This window comes from Microcaecilia unicolor, chromosome 2, assembly GCF_901765095.1.
Source record: "Microcaecilia unicolor chromosome 2, aMicUni1.1, whole genome shotgun sequence".
Lineage (NCBI taxonomy): Eukaryota > Metazoa > Chordata > Amphibia > Gymnophiona > Siphonopidae > Microcaecilia > Microcaecilia unicolor.
Window position 1 is genome coordinate 356,543,742 of NC_044032.1, and position 14,239 is coordinate 356,557,980.

The 14,239-nt window shown below is 43.2% G+C and overlaps 1 protein-coding gene across 1 annotated transcript in view; it reads left to right on the top strand.

Annotated features, from left to right (window-relative positions):
- WRN (WRN RecQ like helicase) overlaps positions 1-14,239 on the top strand; it is a 442,993-nt gene that overhangs the window by 182,775 nt on the left and 245,979 nt on the right. The window contains 1 exon segment of the mRNA XM_030194495.1: positions 4,406-4,415. Within this exon segment, the coding sequence (XP_030050355.1) occupies positions 4,406-4,415 (10 nt within the window).

The following is a 14,239-nucleotide window of genomic DNA, read 5'->3' on the forward strand; positions in this document are numbered from 1 at the left end:
GCCTTCCTCAGGAGTCTACAAACACACATATATACAAATTAAAAACATTATAACTATAAAATAAAGTATGTAAAAAAATATTTTTCATTTGACACTGTATGAATACATAAAAATGGACAAATATAAGAATGAAATATATTATATCAACCATAAAATGGATAAAAAAACCTAATAATAATCATAATATATAAATGTATCTGTAAAATGCAAAAATACATAATTGCATATATATAAAAATTGTTTAATAAATGCGTATATATATGTAAAAAAGAGAGAGAAGAACATGTTGGTCCATGCAAATGCCTTAGGTTAGATATGAACTGGTATCACGCTACGCCTAATATGATACTGGTGGTTTTCAGTATCTAGAAAAAAAGGGTGGGGAAGAACCATTTACATTTCTTGATGTAAATATAACGTGATGAAAAAATGCAAACTGTGACTAAAAACAAGCATATATGAAGTATTCATATCACAAAAACTGTGTAAGATGCTGAACGTAATCTAATATAATAAAACGCAGTGAACGTTCTAATGAGGACAACGTTCTGTGAAGCCCTGAAGCCTGAAGCCATGCCCTGAAGCCATCTGACGTCACTGAAGCTGTAGGATTCGTGGTGTGAAGCCTTCAAGCCAGCCAGCCGTCTCTGCCCCGCCCTCGCGAAAAAAAACAAACAAATCGGGAAGCGAAACGTCAGGGAAGGAGGCGGCGCTCCCGACATCTAGCCTTCCCTTCGCTGTGTTCCGCCTTCAAAATAAGGCGGAACACAGCGAAGGGAAAGCTAGACGTCGGGAGCGCCGCCTCCTTCCCTGACGCTTCGCTGCACGAACCGCCACGGAGGTAAAGTTAAAAAGAATAATAAAAAAAAAAAAGGGATGCATGGATGCGAGGCATGGATGCGAAGGGGGGGGGGAGAAGAGGGGGCCAGGCTGGGACATGGGAGAGAGAGTAGCATGGATGCGAGGGGGGGGGGTCATGGAAGGGCGAGAGGGGACTTGCTGGAAAAGGATGAATGGAGGCGGCAGGGGACAGAGGAGCATGGAGGGTATGGATTGGAGGAGGGGAGCAGGGAGCGGGGAGGAGAGAGAGGAGGGATGATTAGGGAGAGAGAGGGAATTACTGGAAATGGATGAATGGGGGGGCAGGGGACAGAGGAGCATGGATGGGCATGGATTGGGAGGGCAGGACTCAGGGAGAGAGGGAAATTGCTGGATAGGGAAAAATGGAGGGGCCAGGTGACAGATGAGCATGGATTGGAAGGGCAGGACTCAGGGAGAGGGGAATTGCTGGATAGGGATGAATGGAGGGGACAGATGGGCATGGATGGATATGGATTGCAGAGCAGGCCTCAGGCAGAGAGGGGAAATGCTGGATAGGGAAAAATGGAGGGGCCAGGTGACAGAGGAGCATGGATGGGCATGGATTGGAAGGGCAGGACTCAGGGAGAGGGGAATTGCTGGATAGGGATGAATGGAGGGGACAGATGGGCATGGATGGATATGGATTGCAGAGCAGGCCTCAGGCAGAGAGGGGAAATGCTGGATAGGGAAAAATGGAGGGGCCAGGTGACAGAGGAGCATGGATGGGCATGGATTGGAAGGGCAGGACTCAGGGAGAGGGGAATTGCTGGATAGGGATGAATGGAGGGGACAGATGGGCATGGATGGATATGGATTGCAGAGCAGGCCTCAGGCAGAGAGGGGAAATGCTGGATAGGGAAAAATGGAGGGGCCAGGTGACAGAGGAGCATGGATGGGCATGGATTGGAAGGGCAGGACTCAGGGAGAGGGGAATTGCTGGATAGGGATGAATGGAGGGGACAGATGGGCATGGATGGATATGGATTGCAGAGCAGGCCTCAGGCAGAGAGGGGAAATGCTGGATAGGGAAAAATGGAGGGGCCAGGTGACAGATGAGCATGGATGGGCATGGATTGGAAGGGCAGGACTCAGGGAGAGGGGAATTGCTGGATAGGGATGAATGGAGGGGACAGATGGGCATGGATGGATATGGATTGCAGAGCAGGCCTCAGGCAGAGAGGGGAAATGCTGGATAGGGAAAAATGGAGGGGCCAGGTGACAGAGGAGCATGGATTGGAAGGGCAGGACTCAGGGAGAGGGGAATTGCTGCATAGGGATGAATGGAGGGGACAGATGGGCATGGATGGATATGGATTGCAGGGCAGGCCTCAGGCAGAGAGGGGAAATGCTGGATAGGGATGAATGGAGGGGGCAGGTGACAGACAAACATGGATGGCCATGGATTGGGAGGGCAGGGCTCAGGGACAGAGGGGAATTGCTGGAAAAGGATGAATGGAGGGGCAGGGGACAGATGGCCATGGATTGGGAGGGCACGGCTCACACTCTCTCTCTCATATACAATGTTTCTGACTCTCACTCTCACACACTCTGTCTCACACTGTATCACATTCACTCTCTATGTGCCACACAGTCACTCACACACTCGCTTGGTGTCATACACTCACTCTCACAGAGAATCTGTGTCTCACACACACTCTTCTCTGCCCACACACACACACACTCTCTCACACTGTGTCTCACATACACACTTGCACACACTCTCATTCTCACACACACTCTCTCACAAACACACTCACACCCAGACTCACTCTCTCTCTCACACACTCACACTTTCACTCTGACTCTCAAACAGTCACTCTCACATACACTCTCCCAAACATACACACTCCAGGAAAACCTTGCTAGCGCCCGTTTCATTTGTGTCAGAAACGGGCCTTTTTTTACTAGTATTGTATAAAATGAAACCGGCATTAAATAGTAGTTAAAATAGTGTCATGATGTCCAACAATATACAAAATCAAATTAATAAAGAAAAGGAGATATGAAAAAAGCATTTAAATTAAGAAAGGTATAGAAATTTTTAATATAATTGAGAGTAGTATATACATCTAAAAGGACTTGTTAATAAGGAATCAGGAGTACAATGTTTGTAAAGAGCAGCTAGCTAAAAGAATGCCAAAACCAATATGATATATATTAAAAAAATACATGAAAGAGTATGGGAGTCACTGAAAAGACAATAAACAAAACCTCCTACTGCCAAAGTTAAGAATGGATGACCATAGTGTATTGTGAAAAAACTGAAGATTAGTAAAGGAACAGAAAATTGCTAAAAACCAATGTAATAAAGAATGTGAACAGAATAAAAGGAGGTTACTCATAGTGAAGGTAACATGTATGTATGTGAGAAATAAAGAAGTAGCGCAAAAAGTATACTGAATGCCCAAAGGACATATGAAGCACCTGATACAAAGCTCCTATTAAAAAAGGGGGGCTGAGAAGAGCTGCCACAGTATTTTGTGGTAAAGTAAATACAGTACTACAAAAAAAAAAAAGGACTGCGAAAAGATACTGCAATGTGTTGGGGTTAAGTAAATACAGTACTAACCATGAGATGCAAAAATAAAAAAGACGGCTAATATTGACCAAAAATGTGAACGGACTCTAAGGGCTGCTCATGGAAAAGAGAATGTGCATAGATAAGAAATGGAACAAGTAAAAAAAATCCGAGGTGCAAAAGTGGGAAATTTGAATAGTGTCACTAAAGATATGTAAATTAACAGCAAAAGGAATACCGAGAGAAGAATGTGGTCTATCAACAAAAGTATCGTGGGACAAATTGTGAATAATGTAGTGCCAATTGATAACAAATGGATCAGCTCAAAAATGTCCGAGGTTGAAAAGTGGAAAATTTGAGTAGTTCCTCTAGAGATATGTAAATTAACAGCAAAAAGATACCGAGAAGAAGAATGTGGTCTATCAACAAAGTGTACATCAGGGGTGAAATCATCAAATTTTCTATCTTAAACATAGACTTAAAAGGAAGAATTAAGTAATTTGAACAAACAAATTAGTGTTTGGAACTTTCTTATTATGAGCATTCTTCTAAATCAGTCCTGGAAGAATTGCAAAAACTGAAGTTCCAGTACAATCATATATTAAGTTTGTGTGCAGGGAATCCTATTCACTGCTGAGCAAGCTACTCATTATACAGGTATGCAGTGGTGTACCTAGAGGCTTATTTTCAAAGCACTTAGCCTCCCAAAGTTCCATAGAAACATATGGAACTTAGCCTCCCAAAGTGCTTTGAAAATATGCCTCCTAGGGTAGTTGACCCCCGGGGCCGGTCATTTTTTAACACCCCCCCCCCCCCCAAATCCAGTACTAGGCATGCCGAGAATACAAAACACTCAGGACCTATAGAGCAATTCTACCACACCATAAGCAGTCATTTCTACGAGTCACACAAGGAAAAGGAAAGCATCTTAAACACTACAGTGAGCACTAGAACATCAATTCACCTATTGTAAAACGAAACCAGAAGAACAGTACAGATCGTCGATCCTGCACAGTCAATGCCAACTGAAAGCCATGTCTTTTCACAAACACAGATACACCCTAATCCACTCTAGAATAAGTAGTATATTTAAACTTTCTATTTAGAAAAATTAAACTGAACCCCCAATGCCAGACTCTGCATACAATGCAACACCACAGAAACAGAAACTGTCCCCTAGTACTGTGCAAATATAAAAACAGCAGATGTAAATTTGAAAAAAAAAATACCAATCACCACTTTACAAATTAACAAATAGAAATAAAACAAATATAGAAAGTAAAATAATACCATTTTATTGGACTAATACATTTAGCTTTCAGAGGCCAAAACCTCCGTCCTCGGGTCGTACAGTATAGTGCTGTTACAGTATCCTATCCTGACCTGAGGAAGGGGGTTTTGTTCTCCGAAAGTTAGTCAAAATGTATTAAAATTAGTCCAATAAAATATTACCTTATTTACATGTTCTACTATAAACATTTAAGACATCTACAATACTTTATCCTAAAGCAAAAAAAAATAAAATATATTTTATTTACAGTTTGTTGTCTCTGGTTTCTGCTTTCCTCATCTTCTTTTCACCGTCTTCCTTCCATCCAGCATGTCTTCACTCTCTCTCTCTCTCTCTCTGCCATCCAGTGTCTGCCCTCTGCCGTCCCTTCCATCCACTGCCTGCCTTTTCTCTCTGCCCCTTCAATCCACCATTTGCCCTCCCTCCCCCATCCATCCAGGGTCTGCCCTCCCTCTCGCCCCCCTTCCATCTAGGATCTGTCCCCTCTCTCTCTCTGCCCCTTTTTTCAGCCCCCAGTTCCAGCCCCTTCTCCCCTCTGAACACCCCCACCCCAGTCCCCTTCTCCCCTCCCCTTCTCCTGTCTGAGACCCCCACCACAGTCCCCTTCTCCCCTCCCTGTCTGAGACCCCCACCCCAGTCCCCTTCTCTCCTCTGAACACCCCCTCCCAGTCCCCTCCTCCCTCCCCTTCTCCCCTCTGAGATCCCCCACCCCAGTCCCCTTCTCCCCTCCCCCCCCCTTCTCCCTCCCCTTTTCCCCTCTGAGACCCCCACCCCAGTCCCCTTCTCCCCTCCCCTGTCTGAGACCCCCACCCCAGTCCCCTTCTCTCCTCTGAACACCCCATCCCAGTCCCCTTCTCCCTCTGAACACCCCCATCCCAGTCCCCTTCTCTCCTCTGACACCCCCTCCGAGTCCCTTTCGCCCCTCTCCTTCCCCACCTTAGTCCCGTTAAAACCGGCGAAGCAGCGTCGCAGGCAGCGCCTCGTGCCCTGCTTGTAAAAAAAAAAATCAAATCTCTTCCTTCTCCTCGTCTTGACGTCGACTCGGGCCTTCCAATCAAATTGATTGGAAGGCCCGAGTCGACGTCAAGACGAGAGAGGAGATGGAGATTTGATTTTTTTTTTACAAGCAGGGCACGAGGCGCTGCCTGCGACGCTGCTTCGCCGGGTTTTTAAATGTGCGGCGCCGCGGGAAGGCCACGGGAGGGGCAGGAGCGGAGCACCCCCCCCACCCACTGGCACCCGGGCGGACCGCCCCACCGCCCCCCCCTTGGTACGCCACTGCAGGTATGAACCATGCTGGGAAAATTTTGGCTAATTATTTGATGTCTAAGAAAAAAATCTGCAAATATTCTGCCATGCAGAAAGGTAAATCTGTTTTTTTTCGAACTCAAAGGATATTACTCAGCTGTTTTTGGACTTTTAGTCCAAAATTTACACCTCAGTAGAGTCGCCCACTACTGAACAAGTTGAGGAGTTCCTGAACTCTCTTAAAAGCCATAATTGTCCCTGGAAATGTTGAAATCGCTGAATCTGCCATTCTCAGCTGCTGAAATCCGCTGCAATTAATTTTAAAGAAAAACAAAGCACCTGATAATGATGGTTTGATTACTGATTTTTATAATCGCATCAAATCCTTTATATCATAAAAATTGCTTGAACTGTTTTCTGGCTTTCTCCTTGCCAAGAGAAGTAAAGGCACATTCACTGAAGCAACTACTGTAGTCTTGGAAGAATGGGAAGGGATCCATTATTATTAAAAAAAAAAAAAACTCCAAAAAACTACAGATCAATATCTCTTCTAAACTATGACTGTAAAATTTATGTGAAGTTTATTGCAGATCGATTAGCCAAGGTGATACCAACTCTGATCCATCCTTCACAAACTGGATTTATCAAGGGCAGACTTTCTAGAGTGGAGGAGTAGCTTAGTGGTTACAGCACCAGTCGACATCCAGAGGTGACCACTGCTGCTCCTTGTGATCTTGGGCAAGTCACGTAACCCTCCATTGCTTCAGGTACAAAATTAGATTGTGAGCCCTCCAGGTACAGAGAAATACCCAGTGTACCTGAATGTAACTCACCTTGCGCTATTACTGAATAAGGTGTGAGCAAATCCAAATAAAATAAATACATAAGATAACGTAGAGTGGTTTTGTCATATCCAAGCTGCTCAGTGTCTGGGGTTGTCAGCATGTTCTGTGTCCCTAGACGCTGAGAAAGCTTTTGATTGTATAGAATGGACATTCTTATTTGCTCTATTGAAGTGGTTTCAACTGCGTGATACATTTATTGATATGGAGTCCGCTTTATATTCTAATCCACGTCTTGTGCTTTTGTCGTCTTAATTATGTCTTCTGTTTTTTCCTTCATGGTCATCAGATAAGATTATCTGTGTATGGTGACAACCTGCTGTATATCCTCTCCTAAGACTTTTATCCTCAAACTATTCCAGCTGATAGAACAATTTGGGACTTATCCGGATATATGATTCATTGGTCCAGAACAGAAGTCTTACCATTGAATATTTACTGGTACAACCTGACTTCCCATCTTTACATTTATGTTGATGCAGATCTGGTTTAAATACTTTGGCTTGACGTTTAAAGCCTCTATAAAGACACTATGCCAAATACCCTTCATGTAATTAATCAAGTCAGATTCTTGCTCCAGTTGGTCTCCAATGCATCTCACATGGTGCGGTAGGCTAGATAGTATAAAGATGATATTAGCCCCCCATATAATTTATATCCTTTCTAGGCTTATATCTTTCCATGCAGTTTTTTCCAGACCATTGATAAACTTCTTTCTAGTTTCTTGTGGAATAAGAAACCCCCAAGAATTGCCCTTAAGAAATTAAAGTACCTCGAGCAAATGGAAGGAGTAATTTTCCAGATTTTGAACATATAATCATGCATTTCTCTCTCTAGATCAGCTTGGTCTAGATCAGCGGCAGCTTGGTGTGTTGATGATCTTTCCATTCACCCTAAACCCTTATGGCTCCCATTAAGAACATAAGAACATTAGCCATACTGGGTCAGACCAATGGTCCATGTAGACCAGGTCCTGTTTTCCAAACAGTGGCCAAAGCCAGGTCACAAGTATCTGGCAGAAACCCAAATCGTGGCAATACTCCACTACTACAAATCCTAGGGCAAACATTGCCTCCCATGTCTGTCTCAATAGCAGACTATGGACTTTTCCTGCAAGAATTTGTCCAAACCGCTGTTAGTACCTCCTCTGGCAAAGAGTTCCAGAGCTTAACTATTTGTTGAGTGAAAAAAATATTTCCTCCTATTTGTTTTAAAAGTATTTTCATGTAACTTTCTCGAGTGTCCCCTAGTCTTTGTACTTTTGGAACGAGTAAAAAATTGATGTACTTCTACTCATTCTACACCACTCAGGATTTTGTAGACCTCAATCATACCTCCCCATATCCATCTGTTTTCCAAGCTGAAGAACCCTAACCTCTTTAGCCTTTCCTCATGTGAGAGGAGTTCCATCCCCTTTATCATTTTAGTCGCTCTTCTTTGAACCTTTTCTAATTCCTCTGTATCTTTTTTGAGATACGGCGACCAGAACTGAATGCAATACTCGAGGTGCGGATGCACCATGTAACGATACAAGGGCATTATAGTATTTTGGTCTTATTTACCATCCCTTTCCTAATAATTCCTAGCATCCTGTTTGCTTTTTTGGCCACTGCCGCACACTGGGCAGAAGATTTCAGTGTATTATCTACAACGACACCCAGATCTTTTCTTGAGGGCTGACCCCCCCAAGCTGGACCCTAGCATCAGGTAACTGTGATTCGGATTATTCTTTCCAGTGTGGATCACCTTGCATTTGTCCACATTAAATTTCATCTGCCATTTGGATGCCCAGTCTTCCAATTTCCTAATGTCTTCCCTCAATATTTCACAGTCCGCACGTGTTTTAAAAACCTTGAATAATTTTATAATCTGCAAATTTGATCACCTCACTCGTTCTTCTGATTTTCCTATCATTTATAAATATATTAAATAGTACCAGGCCAAGTACAGATCCCTGCGGCACTCCACTGTTCATCTCCTCCATTGAGAGAAATGACCATTTAACCTTACCTTCTGTTTTCTGTCCAATAACCAATTCCTAATCTACACCAGAACCTTGCCTCCTTCCCATGCTCTTTAATTTTCTCAGGAGTCTCTCATTAGGAACTTTATCCAAAGCTTTCTGAAAATCTAGATACACTACATCAACCAGCTCACCTTATCCATATGTTTATTCACACCTTCAAAGAAATGAAGCAAATTGGTGAGGTAAGACTTCCCTTGGCTGAACCCATACTGATTCTGTCCCATTAAACCATGTTTGTCTGTGTATAATTTTATTCTTTATAATTGTTTCCACTATTTTGCCCAGCACCAACGTCAGGCTTATCAGTCTATAATTTCCCAGAGCACCCTAGAACCCTTTTTAAAAATTGGCATCACATTGACAACCCTCCAAGCTTCAGGTACTACAGACGATTTTAATGACAGGTTACATATTACTAACAGCAGATCAGCAATTTCATGCTTGAGTTCTTTGAGTACCCTTGGATGTATGCCATCCGGTCCAGGTGATTTACTACCCTTTAATTTGTCAGTTTGGCTCAGTACATCTTCCAGGTTCACCGAGATTTCTTTCAGTTCCTCTGCACCATCACCCTTGAAAACTGTTTCCGATACAGACAGATGAAGACAGAAGCAAAGAATTCATTCAGTTTCTCCGCTATGGCCTTTTCCTCCCTGAGCGTCCCTTTTGCTCCTTCGTGATCTAACGGTCCACAGATTCCCTCACATGCTTTCTGCTTCTGCTGTACTTGAAAAGTTGTTGCTGTGAGTTTAGCCTCTGCAGCAAGTTTCTTTTTTATTCTCTTTAGCCTTTGTTGTTAATGCTTTGCATCTGACTTACCAGTGCTTATGTTGCTTCTTATTTTCTTTCTTTGGATCTTTTTTCCATTCTTTGAAGGACAATGTTTTGGCTTTAATATCCTCTTTTACTTCACCTTTTAACCATGCTGGCTGACGTTTCTCTTCTTTCCACCTTTGAAATACGTGGAATGCATCTGGTCTTCCAAGATTGTATTTTTGAATAACGTCCACACCTGATTCAGTGTCCTAACCTTTGCAACCAATCCTTTTAGTTTCTTTTTAACCATTTTCTTCATTTTATTATAGTCGCCCTTTCGAAAATTAAATGCAGCTATAGTAGATTTCTTATGCGGGTTCATCCAGATAGTAGCTCAGACTTGATCATGTTATGATCGCTGTTCCCAGGGGACCCAACACCACCACCTCTCGCACTATGCCCCTGCACACCACCAAGGACCAGATCCAAATGGTTGCCCCTCTCGTCGGTTCCTGGACCAGCTGCTCCAAGAAGCAGTCTTTTATTACATCTAGAAATTTTATCTCCCTGGCACTCCATGATGTAACTTTATCCAGTCAATATCGGGGTAATTGAAATCACCCATTATTATAGGCATCGCCCAGTTTGCCAGTGTTCCTAATCTCTGTAAACACTTCTTCATCCATCTGTTTGTGTTCTGTCCCGGTGGATGGTACTACATCCCTACAAGAGTATCCTTTCCTTCACGCATGGAATTTCTATTCATAATGATTGCACTCTATCGTGTCATGTGGAGTGTTTATTTTAATTTGACTCAATTCCCTCTTTACATATAACCAACCCCCCCCCTCCAATTGATCCTCACTGTCATTTCGATACAATTTGTACCCTGTTAACACAGTGTCCCGTTGATTATCCTCTTTCCACTAAGTCTCTCAGATGCCTATTATATCTACCTATCATTTAGCTATATTCTAACTCTCCCATCTTATTTTTTAGGCTTCTAGCATTTGTATACAGGCACTTCAATTGTGTTTTTTTCCTTTGATCTACAAGCTGCTTAGAAGTTGAAGGGGATAATGTGCATCCTTTGCCTTCTCTCTCATTAAGTACACCTGGCTTACTTTAAGCATTGTTGAAACCTCTCTACTGGGATTCCCTAAATATCCTGTTTCAATAGTAACCTTCAAGGATACTTCACACGGAACCATGCTCTCCTGGGTGACTGTTGGCTTCTCCCCCCCCCCCCCCCCCCCCCATTCTAGTTTAAAATCTTCTCTATCTCCTTTTTAAAAGTTATTGCCAGCAGCCTGGTTCCATCCCGGTTCCTAACAAATCTAGATCTCTCATCCCTGCACCATTGTCTCAACCATGCATTGAGACTTCGGGGCTCTGCCTGCCTTTGGGTCTTGCGTGTGGAATGGGGAGCATCTTTGAAAATGCGACCCTGGAGGATCTGGACTTCAGCTTTCTACCTAAGAGCCTATATTTGGCTTCTAGAACCTCCCTCCCACATTTTCCTGTGTCATTGGTACTCAAATGAACCAAGACAGCCGGCTCCTCCGCAGCACTATCTAAGATCCTGTCTAGGTGACATGTGAGGTCCACCACCTTCACACCAGGCAGGCAAGTCACCAGGCGATCCTTACGTCCACCAGCTATCTATATGCCTAATGATAGAATCATCGACTACAACAGCTGTCCTAACCCTCCCCCTCCTGGGCAGAACTTCTTGCGGTGTGAGAGGATAGTACATCCCCTGGTGGGCAGGTCCTGTCTACAGAGTACTTCCTACTTCACCAGGGTGATGCTCTCCTTCTAGGGGACCACCCTCCTCCAAGGAAGCACAGGGGCTACCAGACTGGAGGTGGGACTTATCTACAACATCCCTGTATGTCTCCTCTGTGTACCTCTCTGTCTCCCTCAGCTCCACCAAGTCTGCTACTGGAGCCTCAAGAGAATGGACCCGTTCTTTCAGAGCTAGGAGCTCTTTGCATCGAGCTCACCATAATCATACATGTGACACTCGATGCAAAGACTGGATAGCACCCCTCTCGCTGCTGGACTACTGACTCCATCTTAGTATTTTTACAGTAATTTAAAACTTGCTAAGTTATTAAGGATATTAGCCTAATATAAAAATGTCTTTAGTTTATATGGTATATTGTGGATTTATTTAGTGTTTTCTTCTTAGAAGGTATGAATGTATTAAAACTCTGTAAGAACACTCCTTGTTTGTATCCTAATTACAATAACTGACTATAAATGAAGAGTTGTGCTAGGGGTGGGCGGGTGTTGGGGAGGGTGGGCAGGATGAAGACTAAACTAGGTCCTGCAGTGCCTGCTAGAGGCTATCTGTTAATGCTGTGGTACAAAGTTCAAGTTTTAAAACTAGGGGGAAAAGAGTATGGAGATTAGTTGATAAAGTTTGCTTTTTTATATTTTATTCTGCATATCGTTAACCTACAATTCCTTCTTTAAACCCCAATCTTTAGTTCCTAAAGCACAAAGCAAAATAATGTTCACTTACCAGAGAAATGGCATCTTCTCTCAGAAACGTCTCAGAAACATGTTATGGCTGGAATAATACCATTATCAAAAAGGTTGGGCACTATTACTTCTGTACAATCGAAGATGAGGATGATATTTTTTATAGTACTCTTTTTACTCCCTGAAACAGGTTGCTAGCATCCTAAATGACCAATGAATCACTTGAATACCCCTTTAGAACAATTCATTATTCTGTATAAAATCATAAACCTATATTTTGGCCTATTTGGATCAAGGTTGGTATTTATGTGCTGAGAGATTAGCGTTAGAGTATCTCGGTTAGTGTTTCTGAGTTTAAAAAAGGTTTGAACAAATTCCTGGAGGAAAGGTCCATAGTCTGCTGTTGAGACAGACATGGGAAGCAACTGCTTGCTCTGAGATTTGTGGTGTGGAGTGTTGCCACGATTTGGGTTTCTGCCAGATACTTGTAACCTGGCTTGGCCACTGTTTGGAAAACAGAATGCTGGTCTGCATGGACCATTGGTCTGACCCAGTATGGCTGCTCTTATGTTCTTAGAGATGTAGTTTCTGGTAACATTCTGGCTTCCTTCTCTCAACTGTCACAAATATCATCTTCAGGAAGCTCAGTTTTTTCACGATCTGCAACTCTGCTCTTGTAGAGACAAACAAAGCAGATCAATCAGTGATATGGTTCAAAACTTTATTTTCAGAGATTCGCCCGACACAGACTGTGTTTCGCCCACAAGGACTGCGTCAGGGGCTAATAGTCCAAGCAGGACATGAGATTGAAACGTAAAAAAACAGCAGGGTGCTTTCCTCAGCTGAGCAATCAAGCAGATGTCCTCACCTTGATTGAGGAAAGCACTCTGCTGGTTTTTTACGTTTCAGTCTCATGTCCTGCTTGGACTATTAGCCCCTGACACAGCCCTTGTGGGCGAAACACAGTCTGTGTCGGGCGAATCTCTGAAAATAAAGTTTGAACCATATCACTGATTGATCTGCTTTGTTTGTCTCCACATTGGATTTTGCAGATCGCTTGCCATCTTGTTTCTTAGGGACCAACTCTGCTCTTGTATACTCTGTAGTAGAGAATGCACGGGGACAAGTTGTCCCTTCCCCTTCTCCGTGGGTTCTGTCTCTGTCCCCACCACATCCCCCGCTGTTTCTTTCTGTATCCCCACCCTATCCCCACAGGTTCTGTCTCCATCCCATCCTGGACCAACTCCATCCTGTTTATATCTTTTAATTTTATTTATTGCATTTGTACCCCACATTATCCCACCTTTTTGCAGGCTCAATGTGGCTTACAGAGTAGGGTTATGCTAAAGTCAGTACATGATTAAAATACAGTTGATCAAGGGCTGAGGTAAACAAGGAGTTAGCTAAAGTCAGTACATGATTAAAATACAGTTGATCAAGGGCTGAAGTAAACAAGGCGTTAGATGGGACAGATGTTGGGTAGGTTGTGTGAAATGTTTTAGGTGTGCTTGAAGGTGTGGTCTCCAGAATTGTTCATAATCTAAATGAGTTCTCACCAGAGTCTTTTACAGGGGCATCATCACCTCCTTTTTCCTACTGGCCATACCTCTCCCTATGCAACCAAGCATCTTAATAGCTTTCAACCGTCAACCTTTTCTATCTGTTTGGCCACCTTAAGATCATCTGCCCAGAACACAGCAGCCAGACTTATCTTTGGCAAGTCAAGATTTGAAAGCGCATCACCTCTTCGGATAAAACTTCACTGGCTCCCATCACAGAGAGAATATATTTCAAGGTCCATACAATGATTCATAAGATCATATACAGAGAATCCCCTAGCTATATGAATGAGTTGATTGACCTTCCAGTTAGAAATAGATCAATGTCCTCACGTACTTACCTTAATTTACACCTTCCCATTTGCAAAGGAATTAAATACAAAACCTACTACTCATCCAATTTCTCCTTTTTGGGCAGTCAGCTTTGGAATGCTCTACCAAGATCCATCCGAACAATTAATGACTACCTATCCTTCAGGAAAATGTTGAAGACACATCTTTTCAAGCAAGCTTACACTAATGACCCAACTTAATCCTACTAGCCCAGCTACACTACTCTTGCTTTGACATTGACACTGACTCTGACACCAATTATACCTTTGGCCTTATCTCCTAATCTCCTTATACTCACCCTCCAATCTTTTCTTC